General features: G+C 53.3%; 1 protein-coding gene across 2 annotated transcripts in view; it reads right to left on the bottom strand.

The window, feature by feature from the left end:
* The window catches only part of SFXN5 (sideroflexin 5), a 114,232-nt gene that overhangs the window by 42,776 nt on the left and 55,374 nt on the right, over positions 1–16,082 (bottom strand). For both annotated transcript variants that reach the window (XM_032352455.1, XM_032352453.1), the window contains exons 7-9: positions 11,186–11,239; positions 10,343–10,399; positions 8,876–8,941 (exon numbers count right to left, since the gene is read on the bottom strand). In XM_032352455.1, the coding sequence (XP_032208346.1) occupies positions 8,876–8,941; positions 10,343–10,399; positions 11,186–11,239 (177 nt within the window). The remainder of the gene's footprint in view (positions 1–8,875; positions 8,942–10,342; positions 10,400–11,185; positions 11,240–16,082) is intronic.

Here is a 16,082-nt window from a genome sequence, read left to right on the forward strand (position 1 = left end):
TCGGAAGCCTCGAGCTGCTATCCTGAGTCCAATTCTTGTGCTTTCTGCTTACTCAAGGAAAGGCTGGGAGGCAGGGAGATGTGTGGCAACTTGGATACGCTTCCCCGGGACCACAGGGCAGGCTGGGGGGCTGCCGGCCCACACTAGGTCCGGCTGCCCTGCTTCCAGGCTGCCCTGCCTCGCAGATGGAGCTCAGCAAGTCCAAAGCTCTCCAGCTCTCTGCAACCAGTGACTGTCTATTTCTGTGACCACCCCCCCCCAACACCCAGATGCCAGGGCCCATGTTCCTATAGAGTGCAGAGAGGGCAAGTGCAGAGGGAGGCAGGAGGACACACAGGCAGGTGTTGATGGTGGGAGAAGAGGAGGAAGGGGGCAAGGGGAGGTGCCAGGCCATGAGCTGAGCACACTCCCATTAAACGTCTGAATTATACCCCCAGCTCAAGACTTCTAGATAGGGCATGTTGCTTCTTTTAACAGATTCAAAGAAGTTCAGATGAGTTCAGAGAGGTTAAGGAACTTTACCTAAGGACTTACAGCTATTGTGAGGCATGCAAAGTTAGATTTGAACTCAGGGGTCTGCTAATTTCAAAGGTTTGCTCTTAACTGTTGTTCTTTACTTTAAAAGTGTCTTCCATCTAGGGATGGATCTAAGGATCTAGATCTAAGGATCAAAGTTGCCTAAATGTCTGATGTGTTTGCATAGCAAAATCGGCTCTGAAAAGACCAGCCTGAGGCTGCGGCCCAGAAGAGAGGAGGGCAGCCCCAGTCAGGGAAGATAGGACCCTTGATCCAGCCCTGCCTGCACCCCCACCCCAGCTATAAAACAAAAGGCCCAAGTTCAAACCCCAGCCCAACCCCTATATTCTTTTAGAAAAAGCAGGAGCCCTCCAGGAGGCCACCAGGCAGCTGGGACATTCACCTGGCAGCCTCTTGGGGACAAGGAGGGCTGGAGTATAATGGAAGGATGAGGAATAGTGGCCACTGGTTGTAGCAAATACTCAGACTTGTCCTCAAGCCTTCCTACTGGGACTGGCACAGTCCAGAGTGAGTGTCCCAGCTGTCTCCCCCCAACTCTGTGTGGGAGGCATGGTAGAGGAGGAGGAAAGAAGAGAAAAGAAACGCCCAGATCCCAGATCTCTTCTGGCCTGCCCTTCCCCGAAGCCCACTGGGGTCTTCCCAACATGCTCATCCCTGAGCATGGCCAGCATGCCTGAGCTGGGGAAGGGGCAGGGGACTAGCCAAGTGAGGAGACCAAGGGCTGGTGGGGTCACCCTGCTCACCCAACTGATGAGAGCCAGAGAGCAGGAAGATACAAATACAGGGAAGGCAAAAGACCACTTCCCCCCCAACTCCTGCCATAGCCCCCAACTCAGGCCTTCCTGTCCCAGCAGCTAGGATGGCCACAGCCTGGGAAGGATCCAGGCTGGGCTGCACAGTGGGGTTGGGAGCCCGTCTGTGCTGATTCCTCAGGGGCCCTTTGGCCTGGAACATTTGGTGGAGCCCATTAAAATTAAAAAGCCAAGTGGCTGGTGGCTCTGAATGCCAGCTCATTTTCCCTGGCATGGTGGGTCCTGTTTAAGGGAACCAGCTGGCATTAATGGCACACAACTCATCACGAACAGCAGCTAGCGATCAGAAAAATCTGAGCTAATAATCGGGTTTGGGAAAGATAATGAGATATGGAACAATCACTGCTGAGGGTCCCCCGGGGTCTGTTTTAACAGCCTCCAAATAAGCCACAAAATAGAAATTAGCCAAACAGGGGCTCCATTTTGGTGGAGAGGAAAACAAACAGGGTGTGGGTTTTACACACGACAGTCCCCTTGTGGTCAGCAGACAGGGGTCCCAGGAGAAGCAAGAGCCCAGGACCCATGGGACATCAGCAGTGGCCCGAGGAAGCCACGGACCCTCTCTGGACACTTCTCTCCAAGTCCTGGCTCCCAGGCCAGTGAATTTGCCATGGGCAGCAGACAGGAGCAGAAGAGGGAAGATTGCTTCCTGAGAATCCCCAAGGTGGGTTAAGTGCCAGCTAGCACCAAGAAGCAGACTGGGATGGGGGCTTAGTGACACAAGATCTCCAGTGTCGTGAGCTCGCTGATACATGTCCCCTTAGGCACCAAGGTCCTTCCCAGGCCTAGAGCAGCCTCCTTTCTGTGAGGCCAGAGAGGAGACGTAGGATGGGGCTTGAGCAATGCATGCCAGCTGTGTCCTCAACTTCAGCCCGTGCCTGCAAACCCCTGCAGGACGCCTTTATCTAGACGGGCTTCGGCCATTCCACCTTCACATGCCCCAGATCAAGGTTGCTTGCTCTCCCTCACCCACCCTCGGTCCTCCTCCACTCCCAGCAGCAACTCACGCCCGAACCCAGGAATCTTCCTGGACAGGAGCCTCCCCCTCCCTACATGCAGCCCAGTGCGCGAAGCTGATCTGAACGTGACGCCCTCTCTCTGCTCCGGCCACTTACCATTAAGCACCCATCTCTTCTCCCCGGACAACTGTCCACTTCCTAACTTGCCCCCCGCCCCGCCCCGCATTCTGCTCTTGCTCCCTCCAGTCCACTCTCTACACAGCAGCCAGGACGGTCTTCTAAAGATGGGTATCCACCTGCTTTAGCCTTTCAGGGGCTGCTCCCTGCTCTCAGAGACCCACAGGGCCCTGCCTGCAAGGCCGCAGCTACCTCGCCTTGCCCTGCTCCTCCCATGAGCCAATTCTCTTCCTCCTTCTCTCCCTCCCGCCCTCCCTCCTTCCCCGCAGTCACCTCTCCTCCCAGCGCCTTCCAGCGCTGCCGGCCTCAGCCTCCTCACCTTTCAGCTTAAATGTCAGAGAGGCCTCCTCTTCCCTCGGGGCGCCCCTCTCGCAGCTTCTCACAGAACCCAGACCTCTTCCTTCCCCGTCCCGATCACAGTCTCGTGATTTATATTTGTTCACCTTCTCCAAATGTTGGGACTCAAAGTAATACATGTATCTTGTTAAAAACAAAACTGAATAGCACAGAAATGCTTTTACCTGTGACCTTTTTACTCTCCCAGTAGGTCCTAAGCGCTGGGCGCAGGGCCTGTGTCTCTCTTACTCCTTACTGAATTCCTGGTGCCTGGGGACATGGGTCGGTGCTTAATACATATTCTAGAATAAGTCAAGGGAATGGTTTCTGAGGCAGGAGGAAAAAAGCCCCAGAGGAGATCTATCCTGTGCACTCTCTGCTGTCCACCTTAGCAAACACAGCTCTGTGGGGCCAGATGCCACACACGCGGGGCTGAGTCCTCCCGAGCGGACTGCGCATTACTGCTTTGGCGGGTGGCCCTAAGGCTATGAAGTGTTCTGAGAAAGGGGGAGCTTGACTGAGACCTGAGGGTAAGTGGGAGGTAGAGCCAGATTAAGAAGGGAGGAGGCTCGGTAGAACTTCTGAAGTAGGAAATACCAGGGGGTCTGTAGCCAGCTGTGGACTCCACTAGCACCTGTCATAAGGGGACCGAGGGGTCGTGGAGAACAATGGGGAAGAGGACATGCCTGAAAGGAGAGATGGAATGAGGTTCCAAAACTAGATCTACTCTTCGGTGCTGGGTAATAATGTAAGCGGATGGTTAGGGGGGTTTGTGAGCCTTAGTGGGGCCAGGGCTGGGGTGGGTCTAAGAATCTTGGAGGTGCCAAAAATGCCCAGCAGAGGGCGCCTGTTGTAGCATAAACTCTTGGTAATCACGGGGACCCTATGACCCTCTATGGAGGTCAATTGGCATCCACAGACAAAGGGCCAAGGTGGCTGGGACAGAGTCATACATGGGCTAAAATGCCAGTTAACTTCAGCAGCAGCTGAGCGTCTTGTTTGCTAGCAACCGTGACCAATCCTGACCCCTGAACCATGTCCTGCAGGGACCTGCTGGCCACCTACTGGAAAACAAGTTACATCAGACTCCTTACATGGGAGGGGTTAACAACTTGTCCTCCCCAGAATACAATAGATGTAGGACTGATATTCATGTCGGACTCACCACTGCCAAGATCACCATCTGCAGACTTCTGGAAAACTTCAGATTCTGCTACAGGGTCCATGCAATGGGCCCTCCAACCCGAAAGCCAATCACAGTGAGGGCAGTGAGACAACAGTCTGACCTGGGATTCTCAGGCTAATGGCCCCTACTTCCATTAGGCACAGAGAAGGACAGCAGGGCCGGAAGTATACTCAGGATCCCAGAGAGCACCCTGAAGTACATCCTTGACCACAGAGAACATCCTGAGGTACACCTTGGATCACAGAAACACTCTGAGGTACAGCTCAACTACAGAGAACACGCTGAGGTGCACCCTGGATCACAGGGAACACTCTGAGTTACAGCTCAACTACAGAGAACACCTTAAGGTATACCCTGGATCACAGGGAACATTCTGATGTACAACTTGGATCACAGAGAACACCCTGAGGTACACCTCAACTACAGAGAACCCCCTGAGGTATACTCTCGACCACAGAAAACAGACTGAGGTACACCTTGAGAGAGTAGACCCTGAGTACAGAGAACACCCTGAGGTACAACTTGGATCCCAGGGAAAATTGTGAGGTACATGTTGGATCACAGGGAACACTCTGAGGTACCACAGAACCACCCTTGAGCACAGAACCAGCCAGACATGGTCTTGCACGCTCTGGAGCAGGGACAAATACATGCTGCTGACGCAACCTTGGCCAGAAAGCACAGGTGCAGAAACCAAGTATGAAGTTGGAGAGAGGGTCTAACCCCATTACACCTGAAGAGCCTCTCAAAATTTTTCTTCCAGTCCCTGCTGTTCCCAGGGTACCCGGGGGCAGACTTAACTGCCAGGAGGCATGGTAACAGTTCCTCTAAACTAGAAGCCAAGAACACGGTTTGACTTTTCCCTCCTCCTCAGGCCACAGTGGGAGCAGGAAGAAAAAGGGGTCTTTGTATTAGCCAAATAGTATTTGACTAAATCTGTGTTCGAATCCTAGTTCTGTCACTGGTCCACCTCTATGCTTCAGTTTCCTTGTCTGCGAAATCAGGAGAGAACTTAAGTGGTGCCTGGCACATGAAGGCCCTCCAAAAATGTTAGCCATTAGGATTCTTGTGATTATTTGCTACTTTAATACTGGGACTTGGAGCTGCCGGTGGCCGATGGGAACTGGGAGGGGGAGGGGTTCAGCCCAGGGAGCCACCCTCGAACACCTCCTTGGACTCCAGTTTCTAGTAAAGGTTAACAGACAATTACCGTATCCTATACAGAAAGGATCCCTCAGGGCCCAGACCCTTGGGGAATGGAGACCAGGAATGTCCCAACAGGGAAAGACCTCAGCCACCCACAGACCTGGCTGCAGGTGAGGGGTCTGAGGACCAGGCGTGAAGCCTCTCTCACACTTTGGCTCCACCAACCCCTCCTGACTTTAGCAAGTAGGACTTCAGCCCCGAGCTTTCCTCTCCAGCCACAGGTCCATTCTCATCCAGGACCTGGTTGTCCATGAGGGAGGTCATCTGCTGGGCCTGCCACCCTACCACAACTTCTCCTCCAACCCACTCTGCCTACACCCTCTGCGACACCCCAGCTCCCTGAGTTGAGGCAGGGCAGCTGACGTGGCACCTCAACTCCCATGTGGGCCCTGCTCCTCCCCAGTTCCCCATCACCTCATCCCCATCCCTTGTCCCATGGTGACTGCACTCATCTCCCCAGCATTCCGGAATCTGTCACGTTCTCTTGTGTGCCTCTCCACGTGCTGTGCCCTCCACCTGGACCCCCCTCCCAACCTTGCCTTCGGCTCTCTCTGCTCTATCCTGGAAGAGTTGGCCCCATGTGACTGAGGGGCCCCTTCCCTAGTTCCCACCACACCCAAGGGTCGCCTTCATCATAATTCTGGTTCTACCACAGAGAATCCTCAGCTTCTCCTCTCCACATCTTGAAGGACACACCAATCTGTGCACCACCCTCGCCCAGGACCTCCCAAATGCCTGAAGGGACAAACACACCCCTGAAGAGAGGGAGTGGGTCTCAAGCTCGTGTAGCCAGCGCCCGGGGAAGCTGACCACAGAAGGGCTCAACATGAATCCCCAAACTCAAATACACTGACGACTGACAGAGGCTTCCTTTGTTAAAAGACAGCAAACTGTTAGATTTCAAAAATAACTTAAGACAAAATTTCTTTTTTATTCTCAAGCAAGAAGCCAGACATTGCCAAATCTATTTAGAGAGTTCACCAAAAGGCTGCTACCCCTGCACTGGGGTCCCGCAGCCACCGTGAGACTTTATTCAGGAGGCCATGTGTACTGGGGGTCCGTGGTTCTGGGGATGGCTGGCCAAGGTCAGGGCGCTGGCTCTTCTGAGGGAGACGAAAGGTCTGGGGAGGAGGCTGGCCTCTTGGGCCTGGCCTCCACTCCGGCTTGTCCCCAGTCCCTGGGATTTGCCCTCGGCCTGTCAGCCCCCCCATCCATACCGCCTGCTTGTAGGGACTCGTTTTAATTAATGCCAGAGCTGGGCCAACCACTGGGGCCGTGACACTTGTTTGCAGGTCATCGCCTTCTAACGGGTTCTCCCTGGGAGGGGATTTGTCACTAATTGAAGCAGAGATCGGTTAATGAGGCCGCGGGCCCAGGGTTCCAGAGAACAAGGGAAAGGAAAATAAAATAAAGCCTCTTTCTTTGGAGGTTTTGTGATTTACACACACAAAAGAAAAGCAAGCAAGCTGCAGATTTTCCAAGTCAGAAACTCCCGCTCCATCTGCCGGAGTTAGACCCTCACTGTGTGAAGACGTCAGGCAGAGGGACGCCACCACCGCTGAGACCGGGGATCTAGGCGGAGAGGGGCCTCCTGAGCCCGGCAATCAATCAGCAACCTAATTAACGAGTATTTATGGAGCAGTGCTGGCGCTCCCTCTGTGGGGGAGAAGACACAGGGCCTGTCCCTGCTTAACTTGTAATCCAGTGGCAAGATGACAGGACGGGACACAAGGAGTGTGTGGGAAGGACGGAAGTTTCTAGGACTTGGGGGTGGGGGGACAGTTTGGGCTGGCATGGTCAGGAAAAGCCTCTGAGCACTCTGTAGCTAGGCAGGGAGTTGGAAGGAGGGTGTCCCGGGCATAGGCATAGTCCCTGAGGGCACAATCCCCTGTGTGAAGTTCCTAGTCCTTGATGGTAAGACCCTGGCTCTGAGAGCCTGGAGGGTTTCCAGTCCCCAGCAACTGCAGCTTCCACATCAGAGCCCCCACCCCACAATCTGGGCTGGGTCTGATAGGGATGGAATGACCACAGGCCCTTTGCATGGGACAGTGAGGAGTGGGGATGCAAACAGCCTGGAGCGCCATGCCTGCAGGAGGAGGCCGTCCCACCAGGACAAGGGTCCCTGTCACTCAAGCTCTTCCTGGGCTGCTCAGTATTATCCCTGACGGGGTTTCCTGCCCTCAGCTCCGCCCCACCTCACCCTTCACCTCAACGAAGGAAATGGGATTTTCAAGCTGCTGAACTAGGTAGGGCCATCAGCTCCTCTTGTTGTAAAAAGCAAGGAGGAGGCAACAGAGTCCCTTTCCTTCTTCTCACAAGAGCCCTGACCTTTGCCAATCACCCCCCAGAATCGGGGATGGCCAATTTGTATAACCCCAAATGATGTCTCCGCTGGGTTGAGGACCAGCAGGGTAGGGTTTGTGGTCTCTGGGCAAGCCATGTGAATAGATTCGCCAATGTCTGTCTTCTTGCTGGGTCTAAGACAAGGATTCCGGGAGGGAGCTCAAATCTTGGGCATGAAACAGGGATCACTCCCCCACAGGGCATTTGGAGAGGAGGTGGTCTGCCTGGGAGCAGAGTAAATGAAGCCACCCCAAGACAATCCCAAATCCCCACTTTCCCAGAACAGTGAAAGCAATGACAGCGTATGGTACAACGGGTGAGTACACAGTTGTGAACAATATTATATTTAATGACAAGGCAAAGATGAGGAAAGTGGGATTTACAAAAAAGAGGATTACATGTGAGCTCCTTCATTACATGTGAATTTTTCTATTTGCATTTTCTAAGTGTTTTCTTACTAACGGCCTGTGTTTATTGTATGATGAATGGGATGACAAAGTTGTGAACTGAATTTTACCCTCCGGAGTCCACTCTGGAGAGGCCCCAGTCAGGATGAGAGAGGACAGATGGAGGTGTGAGGGTGGGTTCAAGAGTGGGATGAGTGTAGCCAAGGTCCTGAGAACTTGAGCTTCCACTCTGGCTCTGGCCCAGGCCCCTCACTGTGTCACCTGAGCTCAGCCCTCCTCTGGGATCCAGCCTTACGCTCACATAGTCGGTTTACAAACCTAGTCTACTTCCGAGCTGTTCCCGTCCTGTGGGATTCAAATGGACCTATCGGCCCTGTCTTGAAGAGCTCATAGGCCTCCAAGGGGAAGTGGACATGTGGCCACTTGACCCAGGCCACCGAGAGGGGACAGCAGTGCCCTGGGAACTCAGGCAGAAAGCAAAGGGGAGCCAGCCTGTGGCCCAGCCCTGCAACTGTTCCTGAGCAACTCGCTTCCTCCATCAGCCACGTCACTGAGAGAGAAGAGCAGCTCCCCTGAGGAGGGTGCTGGGTAAACACGGACCCCTCTAGCAACAGACCCCCTGCCCTCAGCTTGGAGCATGCAGCCCTTTGTACCACTCGTGGACACCGCCTCACCTCCCCACCTGCTCTCCAAAATCTGCAGCACTCTCTCTATTCAAGTTCATGTCTCTCTGTTAAAGTGTCACCAGAATCTTCTCTGCTTAGAAAGCCTGCCCTGGTGGCTCACCCACAGAACTCTCTGTCTCCCACACCCTCGCCTGGCCCTGACCTCAGACAGGTGTGGCCAGAGCTGCTGGGGAGAGGGGGCACCCACAGCACAGCAGGACAGAGAATTGGGGACAGAGTTACTCACAGCGATGGAGACGGCACTAATGACAGCTCCCAGGTAGCCCTGGATGAACTTGGACGCAGGAGAAGGCTGGAAGGCAGAGAGAGATTTCCAGGCTCACTGGGTGCCCAAAGCAGCCATACCCTGCCCTTGCCAAGAGCCCCAGCCAGCAAGAGACGTCCCTGCCCACCAGCAGGTGAGTGGGCAAAGGTCCCTCTGGAAGCCAAAGGGACCCGGGCCTCCCTCTGCATAGCTCCAGACATGGAAATGCAGGGGGGCAATGTCCCGGGAGAGTCCGAAGGGCCCATGGCACTTTTGCCCTGTTCTCAAGAGCTCCCTGGCAAGCCCTGCTGGCTGGAGGGAGACAATGGCAAGGGCCAAAATGGGACATCCACAGCTGAGCCCAGCAGGGCTAGCGGAGGAACGAATGCTGGACTGGGCTACTGGCACCCGGAAGCCCGCCGAGGCGGAAATGGCTGGCTACACCTGGCTGGCTCTTCTGCGCATGGTCAACCTAGGTGGCAGACCAGGTGGCCGTGCCAACAGATGATGGTTGCTCAACGTTTCCACAGAAAAATGCAACCCGAGTTGCAGCAGATCACATTAAAAAGGAGCTACAGAATTTGCCTTTAGCAGCGCTCTGACTGCAATTTGGGGGATGTTTGGTTTAAGGTAGACGGGAGCCATCCAAGCAGAGCTCTACACATGGGGATCACACAGGCCAGATGCGGATTGAAGGTTTAGATGAGGGAGGGGGCGTCCTCAGAGTTTCAGGCCCAGAAGTTCCAACCACCCAGGCCAGCCCCTAGCTCTCCCCTGCTCTGCCCCAGGGTTAGAGAATGCCCACACCTTCCCCTCCCCAAACTGAGCGCCCCTAGTAGGACCTGGACTCCTCTTCTCCTCTCCCTGCCTTGGTACAGAAGTGCAAGACAGACAGCCTTGCTGGGGAAGAAGGAGCACAGCTCCTTCCTAGACAAGGGAAGGGTGACAGGGCCTCCAGCGAGAGCTTGTCCCAGGAGCACAGGGGACTTGCGGGGAGGAGGGCCTGGTCCCCTCAAACCCCTGACCCCTCCAGAGCAGCCCTTCTGCTCTACAGCCGACTGTTTGGGGGCACCAAGGCAGCTTCCAGGCGAGCTTGGAGGAAGCTTCAGGGGAATTCAGTCCCCATGTGGCTGATGCCATCCTAATCCAAGATCTGGGGGATAAGAGCTGCCCAAGGAAGATGCTGAAGCCAACAGAGCTCCTCCCTCTCACCGCCTCCACTCTATTCCCATTTTATGGGCCTTCCTCACTTCATGTGAACAGCCCCTCCCCGGTGGGGCCCTTCGAGAAGGGTTGGCAGTTTAAATCAGGTGCTTAGAAGAGCACAAGTCTTAACAGAGAGGAACAACCCTCCCCCCACCCCGCCGATGGTGGCAGGCCACACTGTAGGGAGGAGGGTCTCCCCACCCTGCTCCCTGCCACTGTGTGCAGGTGGTCTGCGGCGCTCACCTTGGTGGCATTGCGGTTTGCATAGTTGACACAAGCATTATGGCTCTGGTTCAGCCACTGAAAGGGAACGGGGGAGAGGAGACGTCAGGGAAGGGGTGGAAGCCGGGCCTGGACCCCGGGTGGCCACAGCCTCCAGAAAGACACGGGATGCTGTCTCCAGCTCACGGCTGATTCTGTCTACAGTTCCGACCATTCCCACCTGCCCAGCAGCATGGAAACCCCGGGAAACCCCTCAGTTCCTGGCAAACAAGGATAGGGGTCCTGCCCCTGCGGGCAGTTCTTCCCAACCCAGAGACCGTCCCCTCTCCCAGAATCACCGTGTTCACTGCCCCACATGGCCTCACTGCCTTTGACACATCACCCTTATTGTATTGCTTCTTGGGCAGAAAGTGGACATTTAGCCCCGGGAATTACCGACAGCCCCGAACCTCTTTCAAAAATTCGCCAGCCCAGTGTCTTGTACCAAATACTCTCCACCTTGGGGTTGGTGGTGGATTTACCCTCCCTGAAGATTTAGGGAGGCTTATATCAAAATGAGGCTGAGGGCTTTGAGGTCACAGGCCTCGGGACAAACAGCCAAGGAGCAGGGGGCAGCCACAAAGAAGCCCTCATCCCCTTGTGCAAAAATTAGAGTCACGGAAGGTGGCCTAGGCGTGGGCTATTGGGACCTGCTTAGCCGAATCTGAGTTCCGGGCTTCCCCCAGGGGCCACTGAGTCAGGGAGGGGTGGGAGGTGGGGTGACTTTCCCCGAGAGGCCTGGAAGGGAGACACTGGGACCAGGGAGTTCTAAAGAGCACTTGGTGGGTCCTTCCTTCAGAAGCCCTCTTGGCCAGGGACCGTTACCTGCCAGAAGACAGTGGATGCCAGCGTCTGGTTGGGCAAGAGAAGACCCACTACCTGCGAGAGAAAAAAGGAGGAGAGCCTGGATAAAGCCAAAGAAACACCCTATACATTTGCCAAGAAAAATGACACAGCCACAAAGCAAAGTAAACCGGATCTGTACAAACTGAGATGGACGAGGGATACGCGTAGACCGCTGACGGCGGCAGGAGGGTGCGCGAAGCACGGGGACTGGGTTGAGGAACTATATCACAGCACAATCCCACTTTGGTAAAGAAAAGAAGTCACATCGTCATATACACAAACATAGGCATATCCGTATCTCCATGTGAAAATCCATAGCCCAGCATGTAGAAGTCTCTGGCGGCTGGGTGACAGTAGTTTCTCACAGTCTTCTAGAATATTCCTATATTCTTTTAAACACTGGACATGTATTATTTCCATAATTGGGGCAGAGGGGCAATAAAAACAAAGAAGCAAACCAAAGGAACACCTTTACTTCCACTCAGCTGACCTTGCTCTTTCATACCGTCGCCACCCCCATAGGATTTCTGTGAGGATTAAAATATGATGATAGGGGTGTCTGGGGGGAGCTCAGTCAGTGAAGTGTCTGCCTGTGGCGCAGGTCATGACCCCAGGGGTCCTGCAATGGAGCTCCTGCAGCTTGGGGGGAGTCTGTTTCTCCCTCTGCCTCTCGCCCAGCTCATGCTCTCTCTCTAAAACTTCCAAAAAAGTAAAATATGATGATAAAAATCATTTTTGTAAAAGATTTTATTTATGTATTTGTGAGAGAGAGAGAGAGAGAGCACAAGCAGGGGCAAGCAGCAGGCAGAGGGAGAAGCAGGCTCCCCACTGAGCAGGGGCCCCAATGTGGGGCTCGATCCCAGGACCCTGAGATCATGAGGATCCTGAGATCATGTGAGCTGAAGGCAGATGCTTACTCGGCAGAGCCATCCAGGCACCCCAGATAAAAATCATTTTGAGTACCGGTAGCTAGGTGTGGATTCATTATTCCCAGAGCCCAAATGTCACCTAAGAGCTAGACTTGCTGATTCCATTTTTTTGGTTTACATCAAGATGAATTGTCTCATCTTGACAACTGGCCAAACTTTGGCCTTCAGGGATTCACATGTCCCTCTCGAGTTTACCTTTTGAGTGCTTGTGTGCAAAATAACGTCTACCAAGTACCACTGCATATGGGAAAAATGTGCACAACCATCACATATTGACTTATTTATTATTCCTGTAGATAAAATGGCTCTTTGGCAAGGATTTCTGTAAGGAGCAAGTATAAACATTCAATACTATGCAGTAAATCAAATTCTAGACATCCTCAGCAGCATTTGTAAATCATGTTTTAAACATTAAAATGTTTTAAGACAGCAAACACACACACACATTTATATTTATTGGCCCATATCAGTTTGAATAAAATTATATAATGTAAAGCCACTCCCTAGCTCCAATGAGGAATTATGAGATTTCTCTCCCCAAAAGGAGATCCCAGTTTGATTTTTCTCTGTGGCAACAGCTTAGGGCACTGGAGTAAGAATCAGGAGAGCTTGGAGCCCAGCCTCAGCCCCGTCCCGGTGTGATCTCCAGCTAACAGTGTCTCTGGCCAAAGATAGTCCCCTTTCGGGCTCTAGCTTTCTTACCTATACGGTGAAGGAGTTGGGCTTGGAGGTCCTACCTTGGTGTAAAATTCTATTCTCAGGTTCCAAGCAGCAGGTATGAAGTCAATTGAGATCGCACCACTGCCTGTAAAGGGAATCCCTCCTCACCCAGCCCGGCAGAGAAGTATCGCTGGGGACCCAGGACCTCCTACCCGTCAGGCTCCAGCCACCAGGAGCCAGACCACAGAGAGGAAGCTGAGCCTAGAGAGGCCTGAAATTGGGAGCCGACCATGGGATCCAGCGAGTGTGTGCATGTGTGGATGTCTGTGTACACTTGTGCCTATCTGACCGCTTCTTAAAGCCTGAAGAGATGAAAGCTGTTCTTCCCTGCTGGGAACTCAGCCATTCATTGCCCTGACCTGGTCTAGAGCACGTGTGTATTATGGACCACGCTGTCTTCTCCTTCTTGATCCCCCTTACATCCCCTGCCCTGAGCTTGGGCCATCAGGAGTGTCATAAGATACAGCCTCTTGGGACAACCATAGTCCAGGACACTCACTGCTCCCTACATCGCAGAGAGTCCCTTTTATGAATTCCCCTGGGGGACACTTTTCTAATCTTGGGGTCAGAAATGTATACTTCTGAGCCTCTGGTTTGCATCTATCTTGTAGACATTGAGCATTTAACCGTGTCTCTCTTTGCACCAACTGTCAAGGACCTCAGGCCAGATCTCCATGGCTCACATCTGTCCAGGGCCCAGGCCCTCACTGCATGCATTTTATGCCCAAATGTCACTCCTAGCGTCTTTCCTTTCCTAAACTCTTTCATTTTTGTCTTCACTTGTATTTTCTGTGGCAGGCTTTTTTTTTTTTTTTTTTTTTTTTTTTTAAATGTGACATCAAGTCTTTTCCAGAACAAACCACAGCCCTAAACTAAATTGAAATAATAGTCAGGCTATGTCACACACACACACACACACACACACACACACACCCCTTGTAATCTGTGAGCTCTTCTTGTTGGCCAAACCTGGCCAGCCTCCTGTCCCAAAACCCTGCTCTAACCATGCTGGACACCTCTGACCCCTTATGTGTTCTTAAAGAGATTGACTGACTGACTTATTGATTGATTTTGCTAAGCATTTCCCCTATGTCACTTACCAGGATCCTTACCAGAACTCTGGGACTCAGACAAAAGAGAGATTAGGTTCTGTATTTTACAAATGGGGAAACTGAGGCTTAGAGAAATTCAGTGATTTGCCTAAAGCTTTACAGCAAGCTAGAGAAAGTCAGAAAGATCTCCTGATTCCTGGCTTGAGGGCTCCAACTCTCTGATCTGAGGGCTCCCTTTTCCAGCTCATTCACTGGAGCACAAAGGAAGAGTCACACTCCATGCCCATTTCCAGGCATCTTCTAGGCACCAGGTTCCATGGTGCTCTCAATGGAGAATACAGAAAGAGAGGAATATACGGCACTTAACCACAAAGACCAAACGAGAGAATGGATGAGAATATCCTTTATAACACCTGGCCATGAAAATGACCAGACCGTTGAATCAGGTACTTAGGTATGTCAAGTGGATAAATGCAAACATCCCAACCAGAGCTCAGGAAGGAGAGATCAGTGTGCTCTGGCTGCTGAAGGAGGTGGTGGGACGGAGCGGAGGCGTGCACGCGTGTGTGTGTGTGCGCGCGTGTGCGTGGGGGGCGGCAAGAGTGCACGCTCACGGGAGCAGGAACAGCCAAGAGACTGGTCTCCTTAAAGGAGGAGGTTTGGAGAATCAGCAGACCTGGGAGGGTGAGGTTAGAGGCAGCGGAAAGTCTTGCTGCATTGGGCCCCCAAACAGGGCCCAGGGGAACCATCCGAGGCTGAGGCGAGGGGAACAGGGATCCCACTTTGCAGGTCCTACAGTCAGGCTGCCGGGGCCAGGAGCACATGGGTGCCAGCCCCGTTCCCTATTAGGCAACACGCAGCACCATCTGCACAGTCCCAGGAGCAAGAGCAGATATTTTATAACTTCCTTTTTTCTTTTTAAGTCGAAATTAAAAATAAATGTTCCTTCAGTTCTCAGATGTATATCTCTGGTGCAACCTGCCCACATTCCCGCACGCTGCCCTTTCCAGAACATGGCAGGGGAAAGGAGGAAAGAGATGGATAGAGAGAGGGAGCCAGTCCACCCGGCTTCAATGCCAGTGGGTTGCACCTCTTCCAAGAGGGAAACGCTTCAGGCGTGGCCGCGCAGACGGGTGGAGAGCGCCCAGAAAGCGGCTGGTACCAGGGAGAGTGGAAGGAGAGCCAACCGCCAGAATTTCCAGCCCAGCCTCCACCCGATCTTGCTGCAGGACCTTGGCCAAATCGCACATCCTATCTGTGCTCCCATTTATAGTTCGTAACACGGCTGGGGTCCCCTCCGCAGCTCCCGCCCCCTGGCAGCTGTCCTCTTCACACATCTGTCCGCTTTTGCTGCCTCCCTTCCCTCAAGTGGCCGGCCATGGGCCCTGGGGATTAACACGCAGGCTCTGGTCACAGGAAGAGCTAGACTCAGATCCTGGTTCTAGGATTTACCAGCCACGTGACCGCACACACGTTACTTGAGCTCTTTATGCCTCCATTTCCACCCCCCCCCCCCATCTGTTAAATGGCAACCGCCCTGGTACTTATCTGGATGACCATGGGGGGAGGCAGGCATGGGAGGAATTTGGTCCAGTGTCTGCGTGCAGCAAGTACTCGTTAAGTATAAAGTGGAAGGCATCGTTCTTCTCCTCCTCTCTCACTCTTTTCTAGTTTTTGCCGGTCTCTCTTTTGTCTGACCTCCACGATCCGCGTTACATAATTGAGCATCATCTTGCCCCCATCATGTCTCCAACACAAGCCTCATCCCTCCAAGGATGGGGAGCTCCTGAAGGTAGAATCAGGGCTTTTCTCTCCGATGTCCCCCAAAGTACTCAGCACCAAGCTGGGCCCACACTGTGTTGTACGTCCTAGAAGAATATTGCTAATTCATTATTAAGAACATTAAATCTTGGGGGCGCCTGGGTGGCTCAGTCAGTTAAGCATCTGACCGCTGATTTCGGCTCGGCTCATGATCTCAGGATGGTGGGACTGAGCCCCACATTGGGCTCCATGCTTGTGAGCAATTTGCTTCTCCCTCTCCTTCTACTCCTCCTCCCCCCACCTCTAACATAAATAAATACAGGGCGCCTGGGTGGCTCAGTGGGTTAAAGCCTCTGCCTTCAGCTCAGGTCATGATCCCAGGGTCCTGGGATCGAGCCCCACTTTGGGCTCTCT

This window comes from Mustela erminea, chromosome 7, assembly GCF_009829155.1.
Source record: "Mustela erminea isolate mMusErm1 chromosome 7, mMusErm1.Pri, whole genome shotgun sequence".
Taxonomy (NCBI): Eukaryota; Metazoa; Chordata; class Mammalia; order Carnivora; family Mustelidae; genus Mustela; species Mustela erminea.